The 25,569-nt window shown below is 27.2% G+C and overlaps 1 protein-coding gene across 1 annotated transcript in view; it reads right to left on the bottom strand.

The window, feature by feature from the left end:
* Nucleotides 1–13,529, bottom strand: part of LOC100210733 (dnaJ homolog subfamily B member 6) — a 29,390-nt gene extending 15,861 nt beyond the window's left edge. Inside the window, exons 1-4 of the mRNA XM_065809983.1 lie at nt 13,420–13,529; nt 7,932–8,041; nt 7,772–7,825; nt 7,601–7,682 (exon numbers count right to left, since the gene is read on the bottom strand). Coding sequence (XP_065666055.1) covers nt 7,601–7,682; nt 7,772–7,825; nt 7,932–8,041; nt 13,420–13,514 — 341 coding nt within the window. The 5' untranslated portion in view covers nt 13,515–13,529. The remainder of the gene's footprint in view (nt 1–7,600; nt 7,683–7,771; nt 7,826–7,931; nt 8,042–13,419) is intronic.
* Nucleotides 13,530–25,569: the final 12,040 nt, after the last annotated feature.

Below are 25,569 nucleotides of genomic sequence, written 5' to 3'. Positions count from 1 at the left end.
TTAGATTCATCAATTGTCTCTCTAATACGTGATCAAAATTTGCATTTAAAAATGGTGTCTTTTTAGAAAAATTTAAATTTTGTAACAAAAGCAATTAAAATACTTTTTAAAACATTTATTTGAATAAAACATCAAATAGTGTTATTTATTGACTAGTTTAGGACATTTATAGTCATGGGCCAAGGGAGATACCCTTCCCTCCCACGGGAGGCCCCTACGCCCCTCCCCCAATCTCCCTAGATTTTTATATTTTTTTTTTGGCATAAAATGAATAAATAATGCATAAACATACAATTTAATTTTAATTTTGAAAAAAAAAAATTTTCATTATTTCAAATTGGTGACTTAAAACCTCCTTTTATATAAAAAACAAACATAAGTTTTGTCTTGTTCTTTTTAAAGGTATTTACTTGTTTGTATTTTCTTAAAGAATTACTTTTAATTTTATATTTTTTATATTATTTTGTTAGGTAATAAATAATAAAAATAATTAATATGGAGGAATGTGACATTGGAAAAAGTCTTAACATTCATTGCCACAAAACTGGATTTTCAAGAAAACAAGGTTTTGTTCAATTTAAAGATCTTCCTTGTGAAAAACAAGAAGAAATAATATGGCGAGCAAATTTAAAGGAAAAATATAGTTCAATAAGAATTATATGTTGTTATCATGAGCAATTCTATGGAAAATATTTTGAGAGAAAAATTACAAAGTGTTGCAATTCTTTTGGAACACACAAGGAAAGTAAAAAAATTGCTATAAAAGGTAATCTTACGGAAATTAAAAGAAAACAATTTATTATTTATAAAATGTTTGATAATTTCAGTTATTTTAACCACGTAAAACTAAATTTGTTTTTTAGGTAATATAAAGATATCCATAGACATGGCAAACTATTTGCAAAAAAATAATGTTTATGTAACCCCAGGTTGGAAATTCTGCAGTAAATGTTACAAAAAAGCAATAGAAACTAATGAAGATTTAAATTCACAGGAGGAATGGGAATCCAAAAGTGAGAAAAAAATTAAGTTAGATACCACTATAGAATTGCTTGGAATCTCACCAGTCAAACTAAAAAGTCTTTCAAAACACAGCAAATTGCCTGTAGCAAAACAAAAGTTTGAGAACACTATTGACAGAGTTGCAAAAATGGTCTCATTAGCATATAATATTAAAGAAACTTTTTTAACAACAGAAATAAAAAGGCCCATTTTAAACAACAACATTAACAATGACCATGATCTAGACATTTTATGTATGAAATAAAAAATAAAATTTCAGAGACTGACTCTTATTGCCATAAGGTGCAAATGTTAACACTCGCACCAAAATCATGGACACGTAAAAAGATATCAAGCTACTTTGAAGTGTCTGAGTATCTTGTTCGAACAGCAAGAAAAGTTAAAAATGAGAATGGAATTCTATCATTACCCGGAAAAAAAACTGGAAACCCACTTTCACCAGAAACAGTTAATTTAGTGATTAACTTTTATCAAAGTGATGAATTTTCAAGAATGATGCCAGGAAAAAAAGATTATGTAAGTATTAAGAAAAACCAACATGTTCAAAAAAGATTATTGCTACTCAATCTTAATGAATTACATGTTGCATTCAAAAAAGACTACCCTAACGTCAAAGTCAGTTTGTCAAAATTTTGTACTCTTAAACTTAAATGGTGTATTACAACTAATGCGTCAGGTACCCACAATGTATGTGTTTGCATACATCACCAAAATACAAAATTTCTCATTGATGCCATTAGGTGGAATAAAAGTTATAAAGATTTCATGGCATTGATTGTTTGCTCTCTTGAAAATGCAGAATGTATGTTGCATCGATGTAACCAATGCCCTGGTATTGAAGTGTTAAAAAGTTTTTTAGTGCAGGAGTTTATGGACCATGAGCATGAAGAAGATATAGTATTTAAGCAATGGCAGAGTACCGATCGTACAACACTACTTTCACAGTCATTGCCACTAGATGAATTTAATGATTTATTATGTGACAGCATTGACAACCTTACCACTCATTCATATATTGCAAAAACACAAAGTAGATACTTAAAAAAATGTAAAGAAAATCTTAACCAAAACGAATGCTTAATTTTAGGAGATTTTGCTGAAAACTATCAATATGTTGTTCAGGATGAGGTTCAAAGTTATCACTGGAGCAAAAGTCAATGCTCACTTTATACAATTGTACTTTATTTTATAGAGAACAAACTTCTCAAACATAAATCTTTTTGTTACCTTTCAGAAGATGTTGATCATGACACAGGATTTATTTACAAGACTCAGGAAGATATAACTAGATATATCAAAGAAAATCTACCTGATGTATCAAGTGTGAAATACTTTTCCGATGGTTGTGCAGCACAATTTAAAAATTTTAAAAATTTTATCAATCTTTGTCATCACAGTAAAGACTTTGATTTGAATGCTGAATGGGTATTTTTTGCTACCAGTCATGGTAAATCCCCCTGTGATGGTATTGGTGGGACTGTTAAAAGAGTAGTATGTCAAGAAAGTCTAAAACAAATAACTACTAGGCAGATTTTAGATGTTAATTTAATGTACTCCTTTTGTAAAGCCAAGATAAATGGAATTTATTTTAAGTTATTTTCAAAAGAAGAAACTGATCAAACACGAGCACAATTAGAAAAAAGATATTTAGGTGGAAGAACAGTTCCTGGCACAAGGATGTATCATCATTTTATTCCGATTGCTCCAAACACTATAAGTTATAAAAAAATAAGTACTGATGCATGCACTGAAATATTTGATATCATTCCAAAAAGCAAACATTATGTAGATATTTCATTAAATATTAAAAAAATGGATTATACTGCATGTTTTTATGATGGATTTTGGTGGGTAGGGATTGCTGAAGATGTAAGTGAGCTTGATATAAAAGTCAGATTCATGCATCCACATGGACCAGGTAAAAACTTCTTTTGGCCAATGAGAACTGATGAGTGTTGGGTGCTCAATTCTGAAGTTATATGCCTAATTTCTACACCGCGAACAATATCAGGTTGTACATACAACATATCTGATTTAGATTTGAAGAATATAAACTGTTGGTTACAAAAAAAAATTAATCATGTTTAAAATAATTTTGTTTTTAATTTACTTACCTATTTTGCATTTAAAATGTCTTTTATTTTTTTTCAAATTCTTGAATTGTAGGCTGAGAAGGAGGGGTGGGGGTTTAAATAAATCACAAATCACTCCCATCTTATTATGTCAATGACTATATTAGTCTAAAACTACATAAAGATATTGATTGTCAAAATGTTTTAAAAACGTTTTAATATCTTTGGTTTTAAAATTTATACTTAAAATCGTAAAAAGATCTTTGAAATAAGAGGTATTTATTGATTTGAAGTAATGCAAATAAACTGTTTCTCAAACTTAAACTGAAAAAATATGTTTTTAAAATGTATTTTAACAACCAACTATTATTTATTCATTTTATGTAAAAAAAAATCAAAAAAAAAATCTAGGGAGATGGGGGGCGGCGTGGGGGCCTCCCGAGGAAGGGGAGGGCGTCTTCCTAGGCCCATGACTATAAATGTCCTAAACTAGTCAATAAATAACAGTATTTGATGTTTTATTCAAATAAATGTTTTACAAAACATTTTAATTGCTTTTGTTACAAAATTTAAATTTTTTTAAAAAGACACCATTTTTAAATGCAAATTTTGATCATGTATTAGAGAGACAATTGATGAATCTAATTTTTTTCAGTAGACCTAAGATGAAATAATGATATACAATTAAACTTTTTACTCGGGATTTTGGGCCACAGTCTTCATTTTATCTCCAAAAATCACTAATTTACAAGTCAATAATTTTGAACAAAATTGGACAAATGAGGCATTTCTTGAGATAATCGAGTCTTGAGGGTGCTGTTTTTGGATTCCTCAAGTTAAAATCTATTAGAGTACCAAATTTTAGGAAACTTCCCCAAGCCATTATGAAGATACTGTATGTCAAAGTTGCTTTGTAGTCACTTCAGAAAATGCTGAGTCAGCATTATTTCAAGTGACAATATCTCTGGAACCCATTGGTATTTTTAACTAAAATTTTCGCAGTTATTATTTTTTTGATATGGACTGCAAGTGGTGTAAAAATAAACAAATTCTGAGACGTAAGGGTGTCGAAAATTACTTTTTTTGGATGACTTCATATATTTTTACCCACCATAATGTAAAACTTTAGATTGTAAGGATTACGATTTTCCTATATCTAACTATACCAATAACTCTCACAACAATACTTAGATTTTATAACTAAATTAAATTTAAAGACCCGTCAAAAATCATTTTTCAGCAGTCTTGTTTAAATTTACTTAGTAAAATTTGAAATTTTTAACATATTTCTAAGATATGAATAAAAAAAAGTTAAGGTTTACTTGGATTTATTTCATGATTTTCTTTAGTTTGATTGTTTTGCACTAGTTAGGAGTGTGCTAGCCCTACACACTATGTGGAGATGAATATGGTCATAATTAGGGATTCCAAATCTGGATTTTAGAATTTCAGAATTCCGAAATTCATTTGTTTTTATTAAATTTAAAATTTCAAAATAGAAAGAAACTGAATTCCGGATGATTCGGATTTTTATATCATTAGCTTTTTTTGAACTTAATTTTTTTGTTTTTGTTGTGCTTAAAAGTGAAAACCAATGCAAAAAGCAAAAAACTAACACATTTTGTTTTTATTGAAACAACAGTGAAAAATTTTTATTGTGAAATAGTGAACAAGCAGGTCGCATGAATTTACACTAGTGTTAATAATATTTATTATATAACATTTATTATCTAAGCCTAGTTCAAAGCATATTAGGTAAGTTTTATTGGTTTTAACATTGCATTTATTTGTGTACATTTAACTTTAATCTCTAGGATGTCAAAGAATCGAGAAGAAATTTTTTTAGATGTATCCAAAGAGAACTCATCAAATATGATGTGGAATTATTTTTTAAAAGAGAAAAAAAAAAGTGACGAAGTGCATACAGTGTAAACAGATTTTAAAGATATTGGGTGGATTACGAGAAGGTATTTTTCAGTGTCACTCTTGACAAGTGGACTTCTTCTTGTAACCGGCGTATTATAAATGTTAACGCACATGGATCAGAAAGTCATGTTTGGAATTTGGATTCTCGTATTGAGGGTTGTGTAAAGTTGCTGGAAAAGAAGCCAAATTTGCCAATCAAATATTCACAATGGTATTTTGTGCATTGTGACTGGCAGTGCCTCAACGATAAAAAGCAAACTGAAGTAGAGGAAGAATATAAAAATATAACAGAATATAACAGTGACTTAAATCTTAAAATAAATGAAGTGACTTAAATCTTAAAATAAATGAAGTGACTTAAATCTTAAAATAAATGAAGAAAATCATAATGATGAAGAGGATAATGAAAATAGAATGCAGGTAGACATGGGAAATGAAACTGATGTTATAAAAACCACAGAAAATTTCCAGCTATGAGCATTGATCACTAAAATGCGAAAAGTTGTTACAGTATTCCATCGTTTGCTTATGAAAAATGAAGTGCTTCAAAAATATGTGAAGCAAGATTGTGAAAGAATTAAATCTTGCGTTAGATTTGAAAAGTAGATGGAGCAACGTGTTGTTCATGTTAGATTGTTTAAATGTTTTAAAATCTTCATTAAAGAAAGCACTAATTGATATCGATGCAAATATAATTGATATCAATGCAGACACTTTTATATGAAACCGAATGGGATACAGTATTACAGTTATCGAAAAAATTTGATACCATTAAAATGAGCTGAAGACACGCTATGTGGTGCTGATGCCAAATTAATTTCTGCAGATGTAACATTTACGTTTATGTTACAAAATTTAGGTGACGATAACAAAATTAGCCTTGCATTGAAAATGCTAGAAATCCAAATTAACTGAAGAACTATTTTATCTGATGTTTTACAGTATCTGCATAATGGAGATAGGAAAAAAAAATTTATAAGAATATTTAGGGAAAAAAAATTCATAAGAGTATTTCTGTTCATTCTAAAACGGAAATAAGTTTATTCTAACCTTTGCCCGACATCTTACTAATGAAACTTCTCTGGTTGATTCTACGAATTCCGAGTCTGACCCTGATATAGAATCTGAACTTGAACCTAACAAAAGTAAAACTGAACTCTCCTTGGTGAAATTGCAACAGCAAAAAACCCAGCAAACCCAGGTCGATAGAACCACTTTTGGAAAATATTTATTATAATCTTTTGTGTATTCCTCTAACAAGTGTTAAAGCAGAGAAAGCTTTTTCCACTGTTGGAACATTTTCAACAAAAATCAGGTCAAGACTTAATGATATGACATTGGATAATTTGTGTATGCTAAGAAGCTTTTTAAAAAATCACAATTAAAAAAAAAAATTTTTTATATATTAATTATTTTTCTCGTTGAATTTGTTTCGTTTAATTTTTGTTTTTCATTGAATTTGTTTTGTTTTACTGAGATTTTGTTTTGTTTTACTGAGATACTTAAAAAAAGTTTAATTTTAATTAATTTGAAATACTTTGAAACTTTTTTTCCTTCAAATTTTTTTTGCAATTCCAGAATTATATTGGAATTCTAAATTTCATGTGATTTTGAAAACTCCGGAAATCATTTTTCAATAAAAATTGGATTCACTTTTTTTTTTTTTGTTATTCACCTCCCCAAGGCCAAAAGGCCACTAAAGATGAGGAGGCTCCTTGTGGTTATAACCCTCTCCCAACTCTAGAACTCCAAAACACAAACCTTGACGAACAAGGCCACTGTACGGAGAAACAAGTTGAGAGCGGTACTACCAGGGACGTGGTGGGAATCGAACTCGGAACCTCTCGCTTATGAAGCGAGTGCTCTACCACTACAACACTATTGCATACTTGTCATAACAAATACTAAAAATTTAATATTTGTTCATAAAAATTAAGGTATGTTCTATGAATAAAACTTCAATCATCTTACATTTTATAAGAGGCCTCATTATAAATTTTTGTATCATTTGAAATCTTTTGTTTGCTTGTTTAGTTAAACACGCAAAATGTTATTCTGTCTGCAACATTTGATTTTTTCGAAATTGATAAACCAATTTTTATTTATCAAAAGCAATTTTTTTTAGTTAACAAATCTTTTTGGAATTGATTTTACTTAAAGTAAAAATCTTTGAATAAAATACACAAAGCTAGCAAACTAAACCTAGCAAACTAAACCTTTAGGTACATACTGAATGCTGTTTATAGTCATGTTTAAAACACCATTTCTGCAAAATCATTTATACAGAGAATTTATGTTATAAGGACTTAGTGAACAGATATTTTTTTCACAAATGATTTTATAAATATGGTTTGATTTTTTTTTTTATTTCTTGAAGAAAAACAAATAACGATTTCAAAATGTTCAAAACAATTTATTTTTTTTAACTAAGCAGAAAAAGTTAAAAACAATTTGGTAAGATACTTTAAAAGTTCAAAACAGTTTGATAATAAAAAAAAAACTACCACTTATTAGATTTTAAAATATTTACTTCTTTAAAAGGCATATTACAAATATTTGAAAATATAAATAATAAATACCTGAATATATCTTCTGCATGCCGAAATGAAAATGAAGCACCACTAAATCCATTAAATGATGGTTCGTGATAATGACCTCCACCTAAATTTGATATATTTAAAAATTAATCTTGTTTAATGAGCTAAAATAAAATTACTATTACATATTGAATCAAAGCTTAATTTTTCAACCTCCAGCTTTCAAACCATCTTTGCCATAAACGTCATAAACATTTCGTTTTTCTTCTAAAAAAATATTATTAACTAACTAAAAAAAAACATTCATAAATATTTATTGGATTTTTTTAAATAATTTTATTTTTCAAAAACATATACTTATAAAAGATCTTACTGTCAGATAAGACTTCATAAGCTTCTGATATCTTTTTAAACATCTCCTCTGCTTCTGTTTTTTTATCGGGATTTTTATCAGGGTGCCATTTAAGAGCAAGCTTTCGATACCTTCACAAAATGGAAAAGTAAAAAAACAATAACAACGAAAAACACAAACTAAAAAATAAAGATAACATTCTCTAGTAGTTTCTGCAAAGATGTCTCTTACTGTCTAATAATTTTAAATAAAGTGGATTTATAGAGGTAGGTAAAGTTTTTGAAAATAAAAGTAATTGAGATTTGTCCGATTAAAAACTTTAAAACTTCAAAAAAAAAATTTAATTTTATTTAAAAATTTTTTCAAGTTAAGAAGTTTTAATAAAATTGTTATAAAGAGAGTTTTAACAACACCTTAAATTTAGACAGTTGTTGAGGGGGTTGTTATAAAATTGGGAGTTGTACCAAAATTTCTGGAGAGGATTGTAAATTTTACATAACTATAATTATAAATTACCACTAAAATTCAAAAGCATGAATAACATTTCCAGAACCATGTATAATAAGAAGCGAATAGACATTAATATAAAAGGTTTATTCTTTAACTTCATTGAATCTGCATTCTAGATTCTAGAGTATACAGACAATGTTAAAATAAATAAAATAAAATGTTTACTAAAAAACATAAAAATTTATTTAAATGTTTGCAGCTAATGGTCTTTAGAAGGTTATTTACAAAATATTTTAACTAGTTAATAAAAATAAGAATGAGGAACTAAAATATGCCAAAAATTCAATATCAACCAAAGTTCATGACACTGACTCCCATTCGTAAAGTGATGCAAGTCGTTCTAAGGCAATAAAATAGAGAAGAAACTCATTTTTGCTTGATGAAGAAAGGATTAAAAGTAATTCTTATAAAGAGCAAAGGCAGACCAGATTTGGTATAAATGAAACCAAGTTTCAAGCAGCCCCCCCCCCCCTTTAAAAAAAAAAAACCTATCACTTTTTTGAGTCTTACACACAAAAATTGCATAAAAAACATAAAATAATGCTTTAGAGAAACTTCATGCCAAATGATCCAGAAAATTTTTAAAATGCAATGACATTGCAAATTTCATTTTTATACAATAGAAAGAACTTAATAAAATATGAATTCTACAAAAACTGCAGTCTTTAACTTTAAAAATTCTTATCTAAAAAGTAATACTTTCCTATTTTCTGGGATAAGAAATCTGCTGAAATGGTCAGAAACTTCCTAAATTATCCTTAAATTTGCCTAACTATCAATTAAAAAAAGAATCACTACTTATTGTTCTATTTCTAGACAATCATAAAAGTTTATTAAAACTCAATAGTAACATCTTGTTGGGTATGATCATTTTCAATTATCATACTATTATATTGAAATGTATCATATTAAAACATAATAAATTTACCAAATTTCAATGTTTTGATATTAATTTGTTGACTAAGTTGAGTTCTTTTATTACTGGTAAAAGAAAAAATTGTCTGTTACATTACCATCTTCATTTATTTGTTTAAAGTAAATAAGTGAGGAAGCTAATGTAACATCTCCATTACCTTGTAACATGAAGATTCTTTGAAATAATAGGATAATTTTTCATTTGTTGCCTTTGGTATCTTACTTGACATTTTGCATTACAGGAATGAGCAGTTAAAGGGATATACACCACAATATAAAGACATTATTAGTAAGCGACCGGGGCTATGGCTGGGGTCAGGTTTGATAACATAGCTGCGACCGGGGATGAGTTTATGATCAGTGCTGCATTAATATTGATAGATCCAATAAAAAAGTTATTTTTAATTAAAATTTATGAAATTAGTTATAATTTAAAACAATACTTTTATAGGATCTATCAATATTAATGCATCCCTGATCATAAACCTGACCCTGGTCATGGCTATGTGTTATCAAACCTAGCCCCGGTCGCTTACTAGACACAATACTGATAGTTTATTTCATATGTGCTTAATTTATAAGACTTTAGAATATGACATCATTGTAGAGTATGAATAAAACTTGTCTTTCCACTTTGTGCTGTATATTATAAACTAAAGTAAAATGGAGAAGGTGAGCTTCGAATAAAATGACAATATTAGTTTTTATTGAAATACATTTATTATTTAGTTTTAATCCAAAAAATTTAACCAAAACTTTATTTTTGGCTAAATATTAATATTTTTTTAAATACAAACACAAATTGTCTCAGCACTTAGGAATCCCTTTACCTCGTTTATTGCCTTGGACAATAAACAAGTTAAATTGTTTGTATTGTGACCTTATTGTCACAATAAAAACAATTTTTGTCATCAGATCTTTGTAGGTACATTTTCCATATATATATCGTTAATAAGAATATTATATTTTATTGTTGGGCACAAACACAAACAAACTGAGTTCCTGATACACCAAGAGTTATACACCATATATTAGTCTTAAACTACAAAACTTAGAAAACCTTTTAATCTTATGAGGATATTTAGTTTTTAAGGAAACATAGAGTTATATACAACTACATAAAATTAAATGCTTTTACGTGTATTCCTTTCTACTAATACTTTTATAATATTTTTTTACAAGGCCTTTGTCTAGTCATACATCTTCATCGTACATTTTGTTGACTGTATTTAATGTTATTTAAGAAAATGCTTTTAATTTCTTAGAGTCTGAAGCTGAAACTATTCACCTTGTTTCCTTTAGTTTATGTGATTTTTTTTCTCTTGCATTTGGGATTTTTACACTTCAGTTTTGCACTACTAACATCATATACTTATAAAATGTGCTTTATAATTTGTGGTTGCTTTTCTAACATTATCTTTAGCAACAAGTAACTGCTAATGCTATATGGAACATGAAGTTTTACGGAGGAGTTTTATATTTTTTTTACACACTACTACATGATTAACAGTTAATGCTTCTCATGACTTCTCAAGAGCAACTTATTTTAAGAAATGGCTCTTGAGAAGTCTTTTTCAATTAAAAGTTTCTTAAATTCAAAAATTTCTTTTTCACTAAATTTACCAATTATAGAATTAAAGCAACTCTAACATTTGAAAACTAGTTTCTTGATTACATTCCCAAATATAGTGATATTACATGACAATCTAAAAACACAATCTTTTTGTTAGCGATTAATTAAATAAGATGATAATAAAAAAAAAAGATATCTTATTTTATAAACTTTTATAAACTCAGAGATTTTGATTTAATTATTTTAAAGATGCTTTATTGTAAAACCTGCTTTTATTAAAAAAGAGATGTTACAATAATTCTCCATTAGCAATTATTTAACTTTTTTATTTATTTATGTTTGTTTATTAAATTACAATATATTGTATGCATCGTTTTAAAGTTTATATTAAATATCTTCTCATGCTTTCAAGCGGATTGTTAAAATTTCATCATTTAGTATTTCAAATCTCCTAATTAATTCTCTGACACCCTCTCAATAAGAACCAAATTTCTTTAAACCAGTCTTTCTACAATAAATTAGTTTTATTTAACAGCTCTCTGAAATCACACAAATCTTGATTGAATTTAAGATTAAAATACAAAATTAACAAACCAATAATAATTAATTCAATCAAACCAACTTATATGCTATGCTAAATTTTAAAGTTATTCTATATTTAAATTTATATATACATTTTTTTTGTGCAAAGGATAGTTGTTACTTTTAAAATAATGTAATCAACTTGTTTATGTTTAAAATGTCACATTTTTTTATAACACCATAACAATGATGAGCAGGTAATAAATTTATTTTATACTGATGTAATGTTAGGACAGAATGTTTTTTTGTAAACTATTTATAGTTTTTATTTGATTAAACAATTTGCTGGCAACATTTTAGAATCAGAAAATGTCAATGAATATTATAACAATATTTTTTCCCCTCACAAACCATACAATGTGAAAATTCATTAAAATCATTATTTTAGACCGATGTTTAAACTATACACTTGCAGATGAAATTCTTATGATTTATGAAAGATCATTGAAAAGAGAATGTGTGAAATTGAGTGATCAAGGCCACAGGGATTTTTGAGCATCTAAACCAGTGGTAGAAAAATCTAAATTGATAATTTCAATGGTTTCTTTACTCCATAAAAAAGCCAAGTATAAATTTTATAGTAAAAAACAAACAAATATTTTCAAAGCTTTACCAATAAATCAATATAGTTTTGAAATAGAAAGTGTTACATTTTAAGGTTGTTTACAAAAAGTAAAATTACTAACATTAATTAAACACCTAATGACAAAGATTAAAATAATAATGGTTATAATAACAATAATACAATTTGCAATAATAAACATAAGAATCACAATGAGAATTAGAAAAACAACAGCAACAACAACAATAATAATAATAATAAAAATACAGTCACTTGCTTTTATAAACACAATAGCTATGTATGTAAAATTAGACACTTACAAATAGTTAACTGATAACAAGTAACAACTAACAATGACATAAAACTATTGTTTAAGTTGAAAGCAAGAAAATAAGTACAATAATAATAAAATTAAAAATGTATATGCATACAGAAATACACATATGTGCATGCATAAACACAAATACAAATATATACATACACATATAGATTTACAGTTTTAAAAATATATATAGCTTTAAAAATGTCCAACCAACATTAGACAAACTAAAAAAAAAAACACAGGACAATATAAACACTGTATAAAAGCACATATTGTCACATTGTCATGTATTGTTCATGATAACATGAACAATACATGACAATGGCCAAAGAACAATACATGACCCTTCCAAAAAAAAGAAACAGCAGACAAAAACACATAAATAAACAATATACAAAATTACAGCACAATTTGAACAATGCACAAAAATATATGACAATATAAACAATGTACAAATATAACTTAAAAAAATTTTTTTTTTTTTTGCTGTTAGTAAAATTCATAGTTCTTTTTTTTTTTTCTTATTTTCCAATTTAAATTTTTTTTATTGAACTTTTAACTTTGATTTTTGTTAATGGTAGTCTTTTATTTAGTTAATGGTTTATGCTTTTTTTTTTCTTTTTTTTTTTTTACTCTTTAGTTATTTTATTTAAATTGCTTGATCTTGTTTTTACTTTGTATGTTGTTATTTTTTCATGCTTCTATTTTTAAAATAACTTTTTGATTATCCTTTCCTTTGTTTATCTCTTCTTTTTTCTTTCACTTTCAAAACTTACCTCCAACATTTCCAGTGTCATTGCAAAGCAATGGTTTTATTTGATGGTTAATAGTTCCATTATGATTTTAAAGTCATAATGAAACTATTAAAATTTGGAGAACTTAATTGCGTGTAGGAACTTTACTTGAAAAAAAAACTTCAAAATAATTTCTACAAACTTCAAATTTATTTCAGGGCATGGACTAGTTTGTCAAGGCACTCAAGAATCTAACATGGTAATAAAAAAATTAAAAAAAAACAATGAAAAAAAGTTAAAATGGTACATACGCTTTTTTGATATCGTTATCAGTTGCAGACTTTCCAACTCCTAGTATGCTATAATAGTCATCAGGCATTTTTAAATCTTTATCTCTAAACAGCATAAGAAATGTATAGCTGTACACATAAAATGTATATATATATTAGAAATATAACAAATTGAAAAGAAAAAAAAGAAGACTTGAATTTGTGCTAAAGATAAGTTTGTTAAAATACAAAATTTTTAAAATAGATGCTAAAATAAAGTTTATTTTCATATTTTACAAGTTTTTTTTATGTATTTTTAAATTGTTTGTAATACATTAAAAATATTATACAGAAAGATAAAACCTACTCACGTTTGATTTAATTTACCATTTAAAAAATTTTTAAATTTTAAAATAAAATGGTTTAGATAAATATAAAAAAATTATAATTGCACTGCATGAAAAAATTAAATATAGTAAAAAAAATAGTGAAGTTTTGTGGTCCTAAATTTATACTCTCGATTTTATAAGAATCGAAACTTTTAAAGAAATTTCCAGACATCATTATCACAAGTTCCGGTTCCGGTTAAAAGAAACTTTCAAATATACAAATAATTATACAAATTAATTATATGTTTTGACAAAAATTATATGTTTTGACAAATAAAAAAACTTTGAGATCAGTGATTTTGACTTTTAAAGTAAACTTTACCAAATGTCAAGTACAGACATAGAAAATAAAGCACTAAACTTTTTAATTTTTCTGTTAACTTCAAATATCACAAGCTGACACTTGCTTGACTCGTGAAATTTTTAACCAGAAAGAAACCACATTCTCCCAAAATAGGAGCCGCAATATAACTATGTATAATATCAAAAAAAAATAATTGCATACTATGGCTGTATTTCTAAACATAGAGGTTTTAATTGTATGTATTCAATGTGAAATCAAAGTACTTAATTAGTCTATGGCGAGAAGGCAAATAGTTTAATAACTTATTGTAAGACAAAAACTTATTTAAAGAACGTAACAAAATCAAAAGTTTTTTATAGATTGATAGAACGCTTTTTTCTATTTTAACATTTACAACAAAACTTCTTTAAGCGCACAATAATAGAAAATATACAGTGAATAAATTTCTTTTACAACTATTCTAAAAATTGCGTATATCGATAAAGTGCATTTTAAATAAATTATATTAATCTTTGCATACACATTCATTGATCTATAACAGACTACATAGTATTTAATATGCAGTCTATTATAGTTTAATGAATGTGTATGCTATGGTTAATTAGTTCATATAATATGCACTTTATCTCCAAAAAAAAGTCTCCGAAAGCTTCTATTAGAAAAAGTACACTTTTGATTAAAAAACAAAAACCTTTAAAGTTCCTTTAAAGAAGAGATGATAAAAATCTTTCTTGGTATCCATACATAGAATACATTTAATATATTTTTGTGCTGATTAGAGTAGCCCCAATAGCAACAACAATGACGATTTATATCGTGTAGCGTGAACAGGGCCTCGTCTGACCAATTAATTATGATCAGCAAATTAGAATTTTATTCAACCTTTGAAAGAAAGACTTCATTCTATTTTCAAAATCATTTTCACTTGCTAAAGATCTTGTACTCTAGGAAGACGGGGAAGACGAGGCAAGATGGCAAACGTTTACAAATAAACACAAGCTACATTTATAGTTTTTTTTCACTCATTTATAATTTTTTTTGCAGTGTTATTTATGAAATGCCATCTTGCCTGGTTTTCCTATACTTCTTGAAAAGCATGATAACAGGTGCTTAGGCTGATTCTCATTACAATAGCGCTCATTTGAATAGACAAATCGGCGTCGGTTTCCTATACTAGTTCACGAACGTCTTGAACAGCTTTTTAGTAGCAGTAACAGTAAAACACTGCCTGTCTCCTTAAACTTTCAAGCCTTTTGAATTGTTTTCTCATGAAATGGCTTAGTGGTAAAGTAGTTTTTTCATTGCTTTCAAAACTTTTAAAAATTCTCAAGTTTAGTAAACAAAAAAACAATTTAGGTTCTCTTTTCGATCAAAAATTGTGAAGTCATGGTTTTTTATATATGCCAATTAAATTTTGTATATGAATTAGGGTTTGTAATCTTGTATTACATTTTTTATCCCAGGATTTCGGTTTCACAGTTATCTAGTCACGTGATCCCCGGATTGGTCCCATATTTTTGAATACCTTGTCATGAAAGTTATTAACTTATTACTTTAGTAAAACTATAAGAAAATTGATGAATGATACTTAAAAAACTGGTTTTAAAATAACTGTTTATTAAATTGTAAATTCTTTGGTTTTTAATTTTATACATCTTTAATTATTACGAGTTATATCCGAAAAATCTTTTTTTGACATGTTATATAAATACAACGTTTTGTCAATAATTAATAAACCGACTCGGGTAAATAAAACTTCTGCAACTGCAATAGTATTTTTATTAACAATTAATAAGAAATATCATTTGCGGCAGGAGTATTTAAGACTGATTTTAGTAATTTTTTCCCAATATACATTACTATAAAAAATATAAAAGTTATTCCAAATGATCAAACCATAATTTTAAATATAAATAAACGCAAATTTTCAACTTTTAGTAAAAACAATCTAACAAACAAATTATATATAGAAAACTGGATTGATGTTTATAGAAGTCAAAATGCAAATGAAGCATTTAATTTATTTTTTAATTAATTTCAAAAGATTTTCGATGAAGCTTGTCCTAATGAAGTATTAAAAATAAAAACAAAAACACTTGCTAATCCCTAGATGGATAAAACACTCATAAAATGCTCTAAAACCAAACAAAAACTGTATAATAAATTTCTTAAAAATAAAAGCACAACTAATGAATAAAATTATAAAACAAACAAGTACTATTTAATAGATCTTCTAAAAAAAAAAACTAAAAAAAATTATTACAGTAAACAATTTACTAAAAGTAAACTGGATATCAAAAAAACATGGGCAGTAATCAATGATATATTAGGAAAAAATGAAATTAAAACTTCTTTGCGACCAAAATGAATCAATATAAATAATAATGATATATTGTTCTAAAGAAATATCTTAAGAGTTTAATATATATTTCTTAAATGTCGGACTTGATCTAGCTAACAAAATTATGCCACCCTCTAATTCTTATAAAACCTATCTAACACCTATCAACGTTTTGTCATTTGACATTTGTCAAAAGACAAAACGTTGTATGATTTTGACTTGACATTAAAAAAGTTCAAAACGACTTTTTCTTCCATAAAAAAGAAGAAATCATCAGGATTTAACGGTATACTAATCTGGCATCACTGCTAGATGTCTATTGTCTGTCAGTGACGCAGGCTCACGCAACAACTGCCTGTATTTCATTTATTTCATAATGGTAATTCAAAGTAATTTTATTAATGTTAATAAATGCTAATAAAAGTAAATAAAAAACACATCTTTTGATTTTTGATAAGTTTAAATTAATTAAATTATAAGTCCATCATGTCCGCAAATTAACAATCGGGTGCAACAAATCGAAAAAGACGATTGCAATTTAAACGAGAAAATGAAAATTCTGAAAAGGTATTTACGAAAACTTTTCAAGTAAAGTCCAAGCAAAGTGAAAAAATTGGTTACCCTTTGTCATTAATTGGTAGTAATTCTTTTTTGGAAGAGAAAATAGAAGTAACGCCTTCAGAAAGTAATTTAAAAACAACATCTCAGTCTCCTAATTCTACCACTACTAGTGACGTTCAAATAGATATAAATAATCCTGCACTATTTCCCATTAATTCTAAAGTTCGTGATCACATAATTTATGCTGGAATTAATGTAGAATCTGACCTAACAAATGTTATTGAACTTCTACGAGATCTTAACAATCGTTGTTTTACGAAATTATTATTGTACTAAAAATTAAATAACGGCGAATCTTATTTGCGAACCTGGCAAGTACTCAGCAAACATTTCAACGTAAATATAACGTCGAAATTATATTCAATTGACGTTGTTTTGACGTTGAATATTAGTATTGAAGTGACTAAAATATAACTAAAATAGAACTGTAAAAACACGTATTTACAACGACAAAAAAATGATTTTATACGTTTTTTTTAATTGTTATTTAGGTGCCCCTAAGAGACCTAATGGCCTTGTCACAGAGCACCGCGGAAGTGCATTTAACCAGGAAGTTCACGCCTCCTTCCATACCGTGACGCCTAAATATGTCCTGAGCTCGTTTCGAACCTCGATCTCTTGCTTCTTAAACAAGCGCTCTAACCACTGCGCCACGGAAGCGATAAACATCAACTATCACCGCAATAAACATCAACTATCATTACTTCATTAGGGGCATATCAACTTTAATGAAGATGCAAGTACTATTTATAATTCTTTAAAACATTCTACTTAGTATATGACGCAAACTTTCCAGTATATGAAAAATTTATAAGCCATAAAACCTTTAATAGTCCTTGGCTTACAAAAGACTTGAAAAAATCTTCGAAAATAAAGCAAAAGTTGTTCATAAAATATTTAAAGACTAAATCTTCTGCAAATGAAAAAATGTATTAAAGTTATAAAAATTTATTTTAAAAATTTCGTAATAATCTGAAAAAAAAAAAAAAAAAAAATTATATTAATCTGATCAATAAATTTAAAAATAACTAAACGCGCACATGGCAAATAATAAAAGAAATAACAGGAAAATTAAAAAAGTCACTTAAGTTCTTTACCACAAACTATAAAAGTTGAAGATGTTAATATATGTGAACCGAGCAAAATTGCAAACTTACTTAACAAATTTTTTACTGAAAATTGTCTTCAAACGAACTCTCGGTCATAGGAATTTTTCTCTGAAAAAATTTCTATGACGAGAGTTCGTTTAAGGACTACTTGTGTCCTATAAATAAATCTCATTATAACAATAAGTATTCTTCTGAATTATCGCACAACGAGCTCGATAGAGCCTTTAAATTTCTAAAAAGAAATAAAGCTATTGGTGCTGATGAAGTAAGAGGTAACATTGTTGTAGATTGTTGTGAAAGTCTGAAAGGTATTCTTTAAAAGGTATTTAATGAATCTATAAAACTAGGAGTTTTCCCGGATCAATTGAAAATTTCGAAAGTCAAACTAATTTACAAACATAGCGATAAAACAAATATTAACAGCTATCACCCAATTTCGGTTCTTTCAACTTTTTCAAAATTATTGGAAAGTATAATATATAATAGAATATTTAAATATTTTGACCAAAATGATATACTACATACCAAACAGTTTGGCTTAAAAAAAATATTTTAACTGAGCACGCAATTATTCAATTTGTTTGGGAAATCTCAGAATCTTTCAAAGAAAAACAATATACCCAAGGAGTCTTTATTGATCTTGCAAAGGCTTTCCATACCGTTGACCATAAAATATTGCTTAAAAAGCTATGGAATCGATAACAATATGCTAAAATCGTTTCATAGTTACTTATCAAATAGAAAGCAATTTGTTACCTCTAATGACGGCCTTCAAAGTGACTATATTGAAATAACCTGTGGTGTTCCACAAGGATCTATCCTAGGTCCTCTTGTGTTTTTAATTTGTATTAATAATTAAGTAAAGCAGCTGATCTTCGGAGTATTATGTTTGCTGATGATACGAATTTGTTCTTATCAAGCAGCAATATTAATGAGCTGTTTTCTGATATGAATCAAGAACTTAAATGCGTATCTGAGTAGTTTAAATGTAACAAATTGACTATAAACCTTGTTAAAATAAAATACATTCTGTTTCACCCTATATCTAAAAAATATTTTTTTTACGAACAACCGAGCCAAAAATTCTTATTGATGAACTTGAAATAAAAAAGGAAACTTTTACTAGTTTTCTTGGCATTTATTTTGATGAGAATGTTACATGAAAACCACATATTGACTACATTTGCACTAAAGTTTTTAAAAATATAGGAGTCCTCTATAATTCAAGAAATTATTTAAACAAAACCACTTTAATCCAACTCTATTACTCATTTATACATAGTTATACTAACTATGTAAATATTGCTTGGGGGAGTACAAGCAAAAGTGAGTTGCGTACTCTTTATCATCGTCAGAAGCACGCAATACACTTAGTTTGTTTTGAAAATCGACTTAAAAATATAAAAGTACTTAATATTTTGAAGTGAATGTATATAAAACATGAAATATTATGTTTTGTGTTTCAATGTAAAATCAATCTGCCATTTCACATTTTTAAAGATTTTATTACCTTAAAAACAAAAATAAGTATACACTACGAAATGATAACTCACTCTATGAACCCTTTTGTCGCACAAAATTCTATCAGTTCTGTATATCGTGCCCCTAATCTCAAAACAACATCGTTTTACCTAATTTTGATTTACCAGTTATCTTCCCAGTCTTTGAAAAGAAATTTAAAAAATTCATTCTTTTTAATGACAGTTTTTTGAAATACCTTAAAAATAAGAAATTTATATAAACACGCTTTTTTTTTTTTGTATTTTGTTATTTTTATTTGTTTATTTTTATTAATGGCTAAAGTTGTATTTTATTATAACGTTTTATGGTTCTGGCGACAAGATTATTAGATCTTCTATCAGGTGCGAAGGTTTTTTTTTTAAACTAGTCCATTTCTTTTTTGTTATTTTTATTTTTATTCTTATTGATGTGGTGTTTATATTCTGTATTATAATTTATTAAAAGTATAAAAATTGCAATATTTATATTGTATATGTAAAACTTTATAAGAAAAAAAAGATAGGGAAATTTATATATACAAAATGTATGTTTGCGTGTATATATATGTATGTGTGTTAGTGTGTTTATTTATATATATATATATGTTTACATACAAATAAAAATAAATTTAAAAAAAAATTATCAAACCGGGACACATTGGTCAAAACAGGAATTTTTCAGTATCTACATCGTTATTGATTGTGAAGAACTTGAGACGATTTAAAAAAAGAAAAAAAAAAAGTGTTATTTTATTAAAACTGAAGAATGAACTTTGCGATGATTTAAAAGGAGAAAAAGAATATTAATTTTTTAAAAAACTGAATATTTGGATGTTCAACAACTAAAAATAACTGAGAGTGTGAACAAAATTATAAACGGATATACAGCGGTGGCCAATAATTAAAGACCACTCATTTTTAAGTTGGTTTCTTAATCTTCAAATTAAAATTAAGAAGATTCTAATTGACATATTAATTTTTTTTTTTAATATCTTGCTTATTAAAACATACGGATTATAGTGGTATAATTTTTTTTAACTAATTCTAATTAAATAGCGTTTAACTGATTAAAAAATTGATGAGTACTTATAAATCTTCTTTAAATAAATTGGACAAAATTTAACGACCACTTTCAAATCTTTAATTTGTACTTATTAAAAATAATAATCCATTATTTTTTTTAACTGTCTTAATTGCTTATTACGTTGGCTATAAAATAAAATGTCGAAACCTGAGTTTCGATATCAAATAAACATTTATTTTTTGAATTGCAATAAGGATATAAAAATATTGCAAAAATGCGTGCAAGATCGAAGAAAAAGACAGATACGCGGCTCTTGTATTTAAAGAAGAAGGCTATAGCATCAGACAAATAGCAGAAAAGCTCGGAAGGTCTCACTCTTGCATTATTAATATAATTCAACGATACAAAGAGACCCGGTCAATTAATGATCGTCATAGGACTGGACGCAATAAAATTTCAAATGACCGTGATGTTCGCTCGTTAGTGAGATTAATGAAAGAAAACAGACAAGCATTATCTACAGACTTGTCTACGAAATGGACACTGTCAAATGGTCTGAAAGCAAGCCCTAGAACTGTGCGAAGGGTCCTCCACAATTTAAATTATTTATGGCGTGCTGCTGCAAAAAAACCACGCTTAAATAAAAAACAAAAATTTGCCAGGAAAGAGTGGTGCAAACTACATAAAATTGATCAACTGATCAGTGGAGCCGTGTGGTCTTTAGTGATGAAATGAACGTTGAGGTAGACAACAGAAAAGGTCGCGTAATGTTGCGTAGACTTCCAAGCGAACGGTTCGATGAATCATGCATTTTGAAACGAACAAAACAAGGCAGTGATTCAATAGGCATTTGGGTCTGTATGAGTGCCTGTGGAGTTGGCGTTTTTTATTTATTCGATGGTAGACTCAACAAAAAAAGGTACATTGAAATTTTGGAAAACTCGCTTATTCCTAGCATTGATTTATGGCAGTTGCAAGATGGATTTATTTTCCAGCAAGATAATGCGCCGTGTCATAAAGCGCATGTTGTTAGCGATTGGTTGAATTCTAATAAAATTCAAGTGCTTCCATGGCCTGCCAATAGTCCAGACTTGAATCCAATAGAGAACTTATGGTCGTGGCTTGATCACAAGCTTGGTAAAGAACAACTTTACAATTTGGAAGATTTGAAATCTTCTATCTCTCATCATTTGAAAAATGTGCCTGATGAAGTAATCAAAACTTTAATGAATTCAATGCCAGAACGAGTACAAAAGTGCTTGAAAACAAATGGAGGAACAACACGTTTCTAAATTATTTTTTTATTGCTTTTTGAAATATTTTTGAAACTGGTCTTAAAATTTTGTCCAATTTTTTTTCCCATTTACATTTTTTACTAGTCAGTTTTTTAATTTTTTAACATTATTTTGTAAAAAAATTATACTTTTATAATAAATATAAAATACAATAAAAATTCTTTCTAAAAATGTTTTTCTTTTTTTGATACCTTTTTCCAAAATAAAATTATACTAAGGTTAAAAATAAATTTTGAAAAAAAAAATTTTAAGAAATTTGTATTTCGAGTCTTTACAGCGGCCACCGCTGTAAAGACTCGAAATACAAATTTCTACAAGTAAAGACACTCAGTTTCGGCAAGTAAACATTTTCACCACTAACAAGTTATCAAGATGTAAACTATGTAAACTATATTATTGAAATATATTAAATAAAAACTAAAACAAAAAAAAAATACTGTCTGTTTTCGACATTGAAAATCAAATATGATTTGACGTCTAAATGCTGTTAAGTTTCGACGTCACGTACATGATAATATTTAAACTTAAAATAACTTAAAATTATTACGCAGTATGGATGTTAAACATTGACGTTGCACTTTGATTCATCAGTCAATTAAAAAATTATATTAATATAACTATACATATTTTATTTATTTTATGCTACAAAATTTGTTGGGGATGATCCCAGAAAAATTTGTTGGGGATGATCCCAGAAAAATTTGTTGGGGATGATCCCAGAAAAATTTGTTGGGGATGATCCCAGAAAAATTAGAAAGTCTTTAAATAAAAGAAACAAATCTTTTTATAAAAAAAGTCCTTCACTTGCTAACATTTTTTGTTGCTGTGGAAAGTGGAGTGCGGACAGCTATGGATAGTTGTAGGCACTGTGGATAAACATTTTACTTTGCTTGATATTCTGTTTAAGAAAATATAGTTTTGGGGCGGGATAGATGCATACACCATTTTAATGATTTAATTAAGTTATTAATGTATTGATATATACATTAGGGTTGTTCGCCGTAAACAAAAACTTACGAAAATTTCGCATTTTTATCTTCCGTATTTCAAGTTGCTATGGCGGAAGTTGCAAATTCATCTTCCGTAACGCATTATACAAAAAAAACAAATAATATTAATTCTGTAATAACCATTTACGAAAAGAAACTTGCGAAACAAATCATTTCGAAAGAATACTTGCGAAACAGTTCCTTACGGAAAGAGCATTTCGGAATGTGCACTAACGGAATAGGCTCGAAAAGCCTTCATTAAACTGTTATACAAAAAAGTGTTATTACTTATTGTTTAAATAAAATAATGTTGTTAAATGATTCTTCAATAGTTTATACATATATATCTAAAATATATATATATATATATATATATATATATATATATATATATATATATATATATATATAAACAGTGGCCTAGAAAAGTTAAGAAAGTTAGGATGCAAGAAGGGGGGGGGGCGGAAACAGAAATTAAGGGGGCCTAACGCAGCTAAAATTTAAATAGAAAAAGCAGAAATGGAGGTTTACTATTTATATTCTCATATATAAAAGCATAGTAAAATATTTGGTTCCATTACAAACTTTAATTGAACTTTAAGTGTTGTTTGGCCGTTGTCAGTTCTAACTGAATCTTGCAATTAATTTATCACTACCTCTCAGACAAGCCACAGCTCTGAAGATTTCAGCGTTTGTATAATCCTGGTGAGCTTGTATGTTAAAATATTTTCCAGGGGCGAAGACCCGGATAAGGGTCGCATTGTATGTGCCCGTTTTTTTGCTAAAAAATCTTGCAACTAATTTCTTACTGCTCTCCGAAAGTGCTAGAGCTTTAAAAATTTCAGCAGTTGTATAGTTCCAATAACGTTGGGATGTTGAAAATCTCAGCATTTTCTAGGGCCAACGGTACAAGGTGCAACAATTATTATTATTATGTATTTCGTCGATAAGAAAAGTTTACAAGTTTATGCAATACAAATATATAAACTTATGGCTGGGGCAAGAAGAAGACAAGTTCTGTCTTATCACCAAGCCCCTTTAAATAAAAATGTCAATAATAAAAATACAAAACAAAGTAACTCGTAAAATAAACGTTAAACAAAACGTTGCGTTAAAATAAAATAACGATAAATAAAAACTAAAAAACATTTTACGCTATATTACAGTGTAATATATCCAAAACTATACGAAGATTTTTTAATTAATTATTTTAATTTTTAATTTTTTAATCGACAGTTTTTTTGTTTCGTAAAATTCGGTACGAAAAATAAAAATTCCTGATTCTCAATATCCTTTCGAAAGAACTTTATTTTTCCGGAATTGTACGAAATATTCCGGTTAACAACTCTAATATACACTGTAAATTTTTTATTTTATTTTTATCGAAGCTATCATAAAGTATTATAGACTATAAAAAATATACATTTTACAATTTCAAAAAATATTTATATGACTAATAATAGTAAAAACAATTATTATACCTATTTAAAACGTTTGCAATATTTTCTTTTACATTCACACCAACGACTTTTGCAATTCTTCTAACCTAATATATATATATATATATATATATATATATATATATATATATATATATATATATATATATATATATATATATATATATATATATATATATATATATATATATATATATATATATATATATATTAGGTTAGAAGAATTGCAAGAATTTCTTTTTTTCGTATCGAATTTTACGAAACAAAAAATGTTCATTTCGCAAATGCTACTTACGAAATATAGCCTTTCGCAAGTTGAATTACGAAATAAAACTATTTTGATACGTACGAAAGTAATGTTTATGGAAGTCGCGCTTGCGAAACGAGCTTTTTTGCTAAACGACGTTTTGAAGTCTAAAAAAAAACTTTGTTGTTCAAACGGATATAATTGTAAAAAATAAAGTTTTTATATACCAAAATGTTTATAATAAAATTTTATTTTTAGTATTGCAACATGAAAATTTTATAGTTTTATTTTTTAAAATAATGATAAAAAACCAAATTTCTTTCGAAACGAAATTCTTTCGCACCGCAACATGCGAAACAGTCTTATCAGAAAAAAACTTTCGAAACGTGGCATAATAAATATATTTAATTACGTTTTATGAATCAAATACGTTTAAGTAACTAAGTAATTAAAATACTAATTTTTTATATGATATTGATAAGCTTCAGTTTTAAGCTTTTATGAAAAAATCAAGACTTTCATAAAATATACCTTTTAGAATGTCATTTAATGATTAAGAATTAAATAATGAAGATAACTTGAACAACGTTAACATACAAATGCAATTCCTTTGTTGAAATCAAAAAAAGACCTAATTTAAGAGATGAATGATAAAAATTAAATATATAATAAAATACCTAAAAAAAGCTCTTACTTGTTTCCAAATAGAATAATTTCATGCTTAGTCAGTTTAAATTTTTTATTTTTGAGGCGCTCTGTTAAATGCGCTTTCGCTTTTATTACCTCAATAACAACAAGTAAATTTAAAAAAATTTTAAAGACATCCTTTTCAATGATTTTTTCTGTAGTGTTTTCCTTAATAAACAAAATTAAAAAAGTCAGTGTGGGAAGGTGGGAAGGGCATTTGTTGCCCC

This window comes from Hydra vulgaris, chromosome 11 (assembly GCF_038396675.1).
Source record: "Hydra vulgaris chromosome 11, alternate assembly HydraT2T_AEP".
In the NCBI taxonomy this organism is placed as follows: domain Eukaryota; kingdom Metazoa; phylum Cnidaria; class Hydrozoa; order Anthoathecata; family Hydridae; genus Hydra; species Hydra vulgaris.
This window is presented reverse-complemented; position numbering and strand designations above follow the sequence as displayed.